This window comes from Dipodomys ordii, unplaced genomic scaffold (assembly GCF_000151885.1).
Source record: "Dipodomys ordii isolate 6190 unplaced genomic scaffold, Dord_2.0 Scaffold99, whole genome shotgun sequence".
Classification (NCBI taxonomy): Eukaryota; Metazoa; Chordata; class Mammalia; order Rodentia; family Heteromyidae; genus Dipodomys; species Dipodomys ordii.
In genome coordinates, this window is record NW_012267315.1 from 2254993 (window position 1) to 2265365 (window position 10373).

General features: G+C 45.6%; 1 protein-coding gene across 2 annotated transcripts in view; it reads left to right on the plus strand.

Moving 5' to 3' along the window:
* Positions 1-6641: 6641 nt before the first annotated feature.
* Nanp (N-acetylneuraminic acid phosphatase) overlaps positions 6642-10373 on the plus strand; it is a 9654-nt gene continuing 5922 nt past the window's right edge. Inside the window, exons 1-2 of one of the 2 annotated variants that reach the window (XM_013027027.1) lie at positions 6709-6793; positions 7796-7924. In XM_013027027.1, coding sequence (XP_012882481.1) covers positions 7913-7924 — 12 coding nt within the window. In that variant the 5' untranslated portion in view covers positions 6709-6793; positions 7796-7912. Of the gene's footprint in view, positions 6794-7795; positions 7925-10373 lie in introns of both variants that reach the window. The other variant, XM_013027026.1, reaches the window with a different exon arrangement.

Below are 10373 nucleotides of genomic sequence, written 5' to 3' on the forward strand. Positions count from 1 at the left end.
TTCTCTATGAAGATATTAATACATTTATTACAGTTTCTCCAGGGTGAGTCCTTTCATGTTTTGAAAACAACTGAAAAAACTGAAGGCTTTACATGGGTTTTTAATTAATGACGTCACACCTGCATTTGAAGTGAAATGAAAAATCTGAAGGCCTTACATTATTGACCTTGACGGGATTTTTCTCCATATAATTTCTTTTATTTTCTTGAAGGGAGACTTGATATCTGAAGGCTTTACCACATTTTTTTCACGGTTTTGAAGAGAATTGGAAAAACCATGATTTTCATACATTCCTAGAATTTTTCCCTCCAGTGAGTTCTCTCATGTCTTCAATGAGAGCTTCACCACATTATTTACATTTGTAAGATTTCTCTACAATGTAAGTCCTTCCATGTGTTTGAAATGACCTAGGACAAATAAAAGCCTTTCCACATTGCTTTTATTTCATAGGGTTTTCTACTTTCTGAGTTTGCTGTATGCAAAAGGAACTGAGAAAATCAAAGGCTTTTGCATATACCTTACATTCACAAGGTCCATTTACATCATAGGATGTCATGTTGGCTTTGAACACTTGTGAGACTAATAGTTTTCCCACATCGTTTACATTTATATGACTTCTCCTATGATTTGTATCAAGATAAGTGGTGCCTGTTAAAGGATGAGGACACATGGTAAGTTTCCTACTCACACTGTATTCACATGGTTTTACTCCAATATGATTTTTTTTGGCTCATATTAAGATTTGGAATCTGAGCGAAGGTTTTGCCACACTAACCCCCCTCCTTTATTCTATAGTCTCTCTACCTTATACTTTATTGTATTTCTCTAAGAATTTTTGTGCTGATCATCCATGGTCTGGACTTGCCATTATTTCTCATATAAATGAAGTTGTAGAAGATTTCAGCATCACATTGCTGTAGAGATTCTTCTGATAAGAGACCCAAAAAAGCCCACTCTTCCAAAGTGAATTACATAGCTATCTCCTTAATGTTCTCTCTCTCTCCCTTTTTTTTTTTTTTTTTTGCGAGTTCTGGGGCCTTGAACTCTGGGCCTGGGTGCTATCCCTCAGCTCATCAGCTCTTCAGCTCAAGGCTAGCACTCTACCAACTGAGCGATAGGGCCACATCAGGCTTTTTTCTGAGGAATCGAACCCAGGCCTCATGCATCTAAGGCAAGCACTCTACCGCTGAGCCATCTTCCCAGCCTCCTAAATGTTCTCTAAGTCCTAAAACATTCCACAATTTCCCAGCTCCCAGGTTCTCCTTACAGTGCCTGCTGGAGGTTACAGGACAAAAGTTGATCATGAGTCACCCTCTCGCCAGGTAAGCCTGTTTCTGGATACCCCACACCTTTCTCACACATGGGGCTTAAACTCTGGGCATAGGCGAGGTCACTGAGCTCCTTTTGCTCAAGGCTAGCACTCTAGGAGCTATAGCTCCTCCAGCTTTTTTGGTAATTAGTAGGAGATGAGACTTGTCACAAGTATATCACAAACCTTTCTGCCTAGGCTGGCTTTGAACAGTGATACTTAGATCTCATCCTCTTTTTTTGTTGTGTTGGTCGTGGAGTTTGAACGCTGAGCCTGGGTGCTGTCCCTCAGCTCTTCAGCTCAAGGCTAGTGCTCTACCTCTTGAGCCACAGCACTACTTCTGGTTTTCTAGTTGTTAATTGGAAGTAAGAGTGTCACAGCCTTTCCTGCCCCAGCTGGCTTTGAACAGCGATCCTCAGATATCAGCCTCCTGAGTAGCTAGGATTACAGGCATGAGCCACTCTCTTAATATTTCAAGACAGTTGTTTTTTTATTTTTTGCCAGTTGTGGGACTTGAACTCAGGGCCTGGGCATTGTCCCTGAGTCTCTTTGTGCTCAAGGCTGGCACTGTACCACTTGGGCCACAGCTCCACTTCCAGCTTTTTCTGTGTATGTGGTACTTAGGAATTGAACCCAGGGCTTCATGCTTGCTAGGCAAGCACTCTACCGCTAAGTTACATTCCCAGCCCAAGACAGTTTTTTAAAAATCCTATTTCCTCCAAGTTCTTTTCCTCTAGATTAAATCAGTCCTCATCTTTCCTTATGATTTCCAGAACCCTCATCTAGAGTATGAAATGGGAATCCTGGTATAAATGATTTACTGAGGAGTGGCCTCAGGAAAAACCTGTAGAGGGGTAGAGGAAGTAGAATCAGGCAGAGGCAGAGCTATTTTTTGGTCGGCCTTGGGGCTTGAACTTGGGCCTGGGCACTGTCTCTCAGCTCTTCAGCTCAAGGTGAGCGCTCTACCACTTGAGCTACAGCACCCCTTCCGGTTTTCTGGTGGTTTATTGGAGGTAGGAGTCTCACGGTCTCTCCTGCCCGGGCTGTCTTTGAACCACGATCCTCAGATCTCAGCCTCCTGAGTAGCTAGGATTACAGGCGTGAGCCACCAGCGCCCAGCTGAGGCAGAGCTTTTTTTAAAAAAAAAAAAATGTGGTCTTAGGGATAAAGCACAAGTAGTAGAGCACCTATCTAACAAACTGAAGGCCCTGAATTTTGAATTCAAGACCCTGAATTCCATTACTGACAAAAGGAGAGAGAGAGAGAGAGAGAAAGGGGGGAAAGAGAGCACACTAGAGAATGCAGTTGAGGCCAGGTCCCATCAGGGTTCAATATTTTATATTCTATTGAGGCAATTATTAGTGCAATATTGAGGCAATCATTGGGAGTTAAGGATAACCTTCCTGAGTGAAAAGGTTTCCCCTTTGAGCAGGGGCAAGTCTCAGGAGTATTAGCAGCCAGTGATCACAGTATGTGGGAACTTAGTGTCCTAGAAATACTTTCTTCCAATGTCACATCATAGTCATTATACCCTGACCAAGGACCACAGAGCCAGAGCCCAGACATGGTCTAATATATCCTACTCTCAGTTTAAGATTAATAATTTTGTTTAGATTATGCTAATATGAACCCTGTAGCATAACAGGTTAAATTAATCAATACCCCAAGATGTTTTTCATATGAAATTGCTCCCAATATAGTGGTCTTCCATCAATAATTATGCTATAGTGAAAACAAAAGCACTTGTTTTCATTTAAAACTTTATCTCAGCATTTGGGGCCTATTCCTATTACCCAAGTTCCCTGTAAATATTATAGACTATACTCTCCAATCCTGTGTTCTTTGCTCTATGATTCATAGCCTGGATGGGAGTATCTCAATGGTGATTTCTTTATTCCATCTGGTGACTAGTGAATAGAACTGAGGCTCAAGAGCCAGTCATCCTGGCTCGGAAAGTGGCTCAGTGGTAGAGCGCTTGCCTTGCATGCATGAGGCCCTAGGTTGATTCCTCAACACCACATAAACAGAAAAAGCAGGAAGTGGTGCTGTGGCTCAAGTGGTAGAGCGCTAGCCTTGAGCTGAACAGCTGAGGAACAGCGCCCAGGCCCAGAGTTCAGGCCCATGACCAACACACACACACACACAGAGTCAGTCATCCTTTAACAGAAACGTAAGTCTAAAATAAGCAGACAGTCTGGAGCTCAGGAATTAAGTAGGCAGTATGCATGACCATTACAGAAAACACGAGTAGTTGTAATCTCAGGTACATGGCAAGCAAAGAGGAAGATTATAAGTTTGAGGCCGAACTGGGCCAAGTTAGGTAGGTAGTGTCTCGAGAATGAAACATAAAACACAATAGGGCTAGGAATATAGCTCAGATGTTAAAAATAAAGGTACTCTGATTTATACTCTGTATCTTTACTACTTTTTAGAAATGGCAGACTTCACCTTGGGTTGTGCCTCAAGTGGGACAGCAACTTCCTTGTCAGGATGAAGTCAGGAACTCAAACCACAGTACTACCAAAGGAAAAAAAAGACAATTGCTCCGTCAGTGATTATAAAGTCTTTTTTCATAGAGATTTCCATTTAATCAACTGAAGTTGTGCCTAGTCTTTGTTGGTCATTAACATATTATGATGAACCTTTGTTCTTTAGCCTAGTTTTCTTGGGTTGTTACCTTTTGTGTTCTTATGTGTATTGTGCTGTGATGGAATCCAGGATCTTATACCTACTAAGCAAGCACTTTATCACTGAGCTACAGCCCCAGCCCCTAGAAATTAATTACCTACTAAAAGTATTACCAGATAATCTACTTATGCATTTTATAACTTGTAAAACTTACTCACAAAGGCGCAATGCCTAAGTGCCACATAGTACATAAAATATACATATTGAAACGAACTCCAAGATATAGAAACAAGTGACCTCTTTTTTCCCCTTTTTTTAGTTTATTGTCTTTATTTTTTTTATGATTCTGTCTTCTTTTCCTTATGTATGGTTTATACAAGTGTGTATCTTCAGAAGGGCTAGGGGGAGGGTACAGAACTTGAAGGGGAAGATTACAGCAGTGTAACTCACAGAATACTGATGAAAGTGAACTATACAACTCATGGGTGGAGGTGGCAGGGAGGGACTGGGAGAGAGTGAGGAAACAGAAGAAAGACTCTGTCCAAAAGGAAATGTACTCATTACCTGACTCATGTAATTGTAATCCCTCTGTATGTCACTCTATAACAATAAATTAATAAAAAAATGTTACTGTGCTTGAGGCTTGTATCTAATTTCGTGTATTTCAAAGTGAGTTTTAATTCAGAGTGGGGTTTCCTATTCAAAAATGCTGTTTGAAGATAGTTTATCTCATTCTAAATGATGTGTGATAACTGATTTGCTGTGTATCAGCAGAAAGCTTTTGATTGTCATTCTTTACAGAATTTTTAATGGATTTTTTTCTTCTGTTCTCGTTTGTTTCTGGGTTGGAAGTTTTAGTTACTTTGAAAATTGACTATAAGGATAATGAGTATTTCATGATACAAATTAAACTTGTTTGAGGGTTTTTTTTTTGTTTTTTGGTTTTTTTTGGCAGGTTGTGGGTCCTGAACTCTAGGCCTGGGCACTGTCCCTCAGTTCTTCAGCTCAAGGCTAGTGCTCTACCACTAAAGCCACAGTGCCACTTCCAGCTTTTTCTGCTTATATGGTGCTGAGAATCAAACCTAGGGCCTCATGCATGTGAGGCAAGCACTCTACCACTGCGCCACCTTCCCAGCCCAAGATCCAAGTTTTACTGTCCATTACTTTTAGTGTGTTACATCTGATACAAATCTGTCTCCATGCTTGAATGACAGCCCCAAAGTGGCTTTTGATCTACCTCCATATAATGTAAACAAAGTATAATCAAGCAACTGATTCTCAGCTACTCATGGCTGAACCTCCAGCTATTCAGATTCTGAAAGCTGCCAAAAATATGACCATATAAGGTAAATGTGGACTGCAGAGAATCAAGTGGTTTTTGTTTCTCATTTTCTTTGCACTGGCATCAATAGAGCTTTCAGCTGTATTATATACATGTGGTGAGAAGGGGCATGCAACCAACTAGATTCTGGACTTAGGGGCTGTCACAGAACCTTTTCCAAGCTGAAATAAAATTCAACTCCCTAGCTACTCAGGAGGCTGAGATCTGAAGATCACGGTTTGAAACCAGCATGGGCAGAAAAATCCCTACGGAGCCCAGGCCCTGAGTTCAAGCTCACAAACAGACAAAAACAAACAAAAAACCCTAAGGGAAGTGCAAGGCCCAGAGTATAAGCCCCAAAACAGGCACAAAAAGGAAGGGAGAAGGAAGGGGAGGGGAGAGAAAGGACGATTCCTCAAGTCACAGGCTCAAGTGATAAGCCTCAATTGGCCTGCGACCTTGATCTACCTGTTTCCACCATTTCTGATTACCGATAACCACCTACCCAACATTTCCTAAGTTACACAATAGGGATCATAAAAGACGAGTTTCAAGATTCTTGCTCTAGTTACAGAAGCTAAAACTTGTTATTGCTGTTCTGGGGGAGAGGGTGCAATACACTGTCTAGGTCCCTTACTATTTGCAGAAAAACATCCAATTAAATGGATGCCGAAATCTGGGTGCAACGTTTCAAGAAAACCAATAAAAACGGTAAAAGATGAAGCCAACAGAGACTTTGAGATTCAAGGAAGGAAGGAAAGAAGGAGGAAGGAAGGGAGGGAGGAAGGGAGGGAGGGAGGGAGGGAGGGGAAGGATGAAAGGAAGGAAGATAGGTAGGTGGCGCTCAGGGATAGTGCCCAGATCCTGAGTTCAAGGCCCAGGATACACACACACACACACACACACACACAAAAGACAGTACTGGTGGGGCACACACACACACAAGACAGTACTGGTGGGGCGCCAGTTGTATTACGCCTGCTCTTCTGCAGTGACGATATCCAGACACAAGGAGGCAGAGTTCCGACCCTAGCAAATAGAGCTCTGTAGCCCGCTGTTCAGGAGCATTTGAAAAGCCAGCTCCTCAGCGGCCGCCATTCTCCAGACAGCACGCAGTCCGACGAACTCCTCGCCCGCCGACGGCCACGACACCAAAGCTCCAAAGAGCGTAAACCCCAAAGTCAACCCCGCGCGCAACTCCGCTGGTGACGTAGGCACGCTCTTCCCACGAACTTCAGGGAGTTCCAGAATCTCGCGAGAGGTCGGCTCTCCACCGCTCAGGAATCGACGTGTCTCGCGAGAGTTCCACGGATTATTTTTTTCCTCCCCTCCGGTTTTCGGCGTGCCGGCGGCTGCTGAGGCGGGAGGTTCGGGTCTGGCTGCGGCTCCGCCCCCGTCTTCTTTGCTTTCCCGGGGGCGGGGGGGGCGGGGAGGGGCCCGGCGCGATGGGGTTAAACCGGGTGCGTGCCGTTTTCTTTGACCTGGACAACACGCTCATCGACACGGCCGGGGCCAGCCGGAGAGGCATGTTGGAGGTAACGTCCCCGCGCCCTCGGGCCCTCCGGCCCTGCGGCTCACTCTCCTAACCGTCCCCTGCCCGCGCGCGCCCCGGCTCCAGCCCTCGGCCTGGGACCCCTCGGGAGCTTACCCGGTGCCAGGAAGGCCCCGCCGGCAAGGGGCGAGCGGGGTCGGGGTGGGGGCTCAGACCGGCGAGGAGCTTACCTTCCCCAGCCACAGAGCCCAGGCTCAGCCAGGGTGCGGGTCAAGGTCGATCCAGTGCCGGGGACCCGGAAGGATGTCCTTAAAACTGCCACGCTGGCACCGTCCACAGACTGACACAGCCCCCAGACGCTGGGAGCCGGTGGCCCGCCGTGGTGGGCGCTCGGTCGGGCACCCGTGGGCTTGGACCCCCTACTGGGCCTGTGCGCATACGCTGCTTAGTGAGGACCTAGTGGGGAGAATGGAGTCCCCCACCGCGTGGTCGTGAGTGGATCTCTGAGGAGACTTAGACAAGGCACCCATTTTTCACACAATAAATGACAGAACAGAAAAGCGAGCCTGGACTTAAACCCTGTATCAGAGCCGTTTTTCTCTCCCTCCCTCCCTCCCTTCCTTCCCCTAGTCCTGGGCTTGAACTCAGGGCCTGGGCTCTGTCCCTGAGCTACATTTATTCAAGGCTAGCACTCTACCACTTGAACCACAGCACCACTTCCGGCTTTTTCTGTGTGTGTGGTACTGAGGAATCGAACTCAGGGTTCGTGCATGCTACGCAAGCACTCTACCACTAAGCCACATTCCCAGCCAGAGCTGTTTCTTTTGTTTCTGCCTCCAGTACCTTCTGTGGTCAGACCTTTGGTAGATTTCTTGCTAAGCAGCAACCTCTTTCCTGTATTTTCCAGTGTTACCGGAGACCTTCCCTTATATCCCCATTCTCTCCAGCACCTAATCCACCCGTTTTCCTTTCTCTGCCTTCAGCTTAAAGGAGAATTCAAAGGATTATCAGCTGTCTTATTTCGTTTTGTTGTTTTGTTTGGCAGTACTGGGGTTTGAACTCAGGGTGTTGCTAGGCAAGTCCTGAACCACTTGAGCCACACACCCAGCGCTGAAAAATCTCACTTTCAAAAGCCAACCCTTCCAGCTCTGTCCCATTCTTCATGCTTCATCAGGTAGTTTTTATATTCCAGTATTTTCAGTCCTTTCATCCTTTCTTGGTGCATTCTCATATGTTTAAAAAAAATTAATGTGGGCACAACGGTAATCCTAGCTATTTTGGAGGCTTAGATAGGGATCATCGATGTTCAAGGCCAGCCCAAGAGCTGTCCATCTCAACCAATAAAAAGTTTTAGACTGGGAATGAGGCTTAGTGGTAGAGTGCTGGCATAGCTTGCATGAAGCTCTGGGTTTAATTCCTCAGTACCACATAACAGAAAAAGCCGGAAGTGGCCCTGTGGTAGAGTGCTAGCCTTGAGCGAAAGAAACTCATGAACAGTACTCAGGCTCTGAGTTCAAGCCCCAGGACTGGAAAAAAAAAGTTGTTTAGGTCTATAATCCTAGCTATTTTCTTTGGAGGCAGAGGTGGAGATCGTTCAAGTTCAAGGCCAGCCTGGCCAGACAAGTTCTCAAGATTCCATTTCAATCAATATCTGAACAAGATGGTTTGTTTTGTCATCCCAGCTACTCTGGGAAGTAGAGAGGAGTATCCAAGTGCAGGCCTGCCTGGGCACAAAGCAAGACCCTATTTCAAAAATAACCACAAGGGCTGGGAAGGTGGCTCAGTGGTACAACGCTTGCCTTGCATGCCTGAGGCCCTGGGTTCGATTCCTCAGCACCACATAAGCAAAAAGCTGGAAGTGGCGCTGTGGCTCAAGTTGTAGAGCGCTAGCCTGAGCTGAAGAGCTGAGGGACAGCGCCCAGGCCCAGAGTTCAGGCCCCATGACCGGACCCCCATCCAAAAAAAAATAACTACAAATGGTAGAGTATAAAAATAGCAACATAAGGCTGGCAGCTTGGTTCAGGTGTTAAGATCTTCTTAAGTTGAGCACTGGTAGCACATGCCTGTAATCCTCGCTATTCAGGCTGAGATCTGAGGATGGCTAATCAAAGCCAGCCCAAGCAGAAAAGTCCCTGAGACTCTTAACTTCTGTTAACCAGCAAAAAAGTCAGAAGTGGAGATGCAGGGCTGTGAATGTGGCTTAGTGGTAGAGTGCTTGCCTTGCAAACATGAAGTCCTGGGTTTGATTCCAGAATTCCACATAAACAGGAAAAGCCAGAAGGGGCTGTTACTCAACTGGTAGAATGCTAGCCTTGAGCAGAAGAAACTCGTGGACAGGCTCTGAGTTCAGGCCCCAGGACTGGCAAAAAAAGAGCTAGAAGTGGACATGTGGCTCAAGTGATAGATGATCAGCCTTGACTAAAAAAAGCTAAGCCAAGAGTATATGATTCTCTGAGTTCCAGCTCCAGTACTGGCACTCACTGCCTCCCTTACCCCTCCCCCAAAAGAAAGCTGCTTAGCAAGCACAAGGCCCCGAGTTCAAAATCCTGTACAAAAAAAAAGGGGTCTGGGAAGGTGGCTTAGTGACAGAGTGCTTGCCTTGATGCATGAGGCCCTGGGTTTGATTCCTCAGTGCCACATAAGCAGAAAAAGCCAGAAGTGGCGCTGTGACTCAAGTGTTAGAGCGCTAGCCTTGAGCTGAAGAGCCTGAGGGACAGCACCCAGGCCCAGAGTTCAGGCCCCCAACCGGACCAAAAAAAAAAAAAAATAGGCCCTGATGGCTCACACCTGTAAAGTGTGGTAAAGATATTGTCAAGTATAACAACAGGAAATTGGGTTGTTATTGGAAGATCTCTGTTTATCCAGTATCTTGGAGGCCTGTGTCCTTTTACTGTGTAGTAGTGGGCTGCTGAAACTTGAGAATGCCCTTCAGTCACAGATTAGAGTAATTCAGTTGATACTGTTAGAAAAGACTGACAGCCAGGTGTGGTGGCTCCCTGTAATCTTAGCTATTTGGGAGGTTGAAAATAAAGGACCATGGGAAAAAGTATATGAGACCCCATCTCAACCAGTAAAAAGTTGAGTGTAAGCTTTGCTATGTGGGAAATATAAATAGGATTGTGGTCCAGGCCAACAGGCAAAAGCAAAACCTTACTAAAGGAATAGAAAAGGGAGAGTGGCTCAGAAGGTAGGGCCACCTGTAACAAGCACGAATCCCTAATTTAAAAAAAAAGTCAGTGACATACCATGGAGTTGTAAACATGGTTTATTCATTTAAAAGAAATCAGTATTTTTCCATTATCTAAAGATTCTTAGGGTTGATGTCTTTTCCTTTAGCTAATAACCATTGCATCTTCTGATTAGTTCAAATAGGTTTAAAAAAAAATACTTTCTAGCCGGGCGCTGGTGGCTCATGCCTGTAATCCTAGCTACTCAGGAGGCTGAGATCTGAGGATAGCCGTTCAAAGCCAGCCCGGGCAGGAGAGACCATGAGACTCCTATCTCCAATAAAAACCACCAGAAAACCAGAAGTGGCACTGTAGCTCAAGTGGTAGAGCGCTCGCCTTGAGCTGAAGAGCTGAGGGACAGCGCCCAGGCCCAGAGTTCAAGCCCTACGACCGACC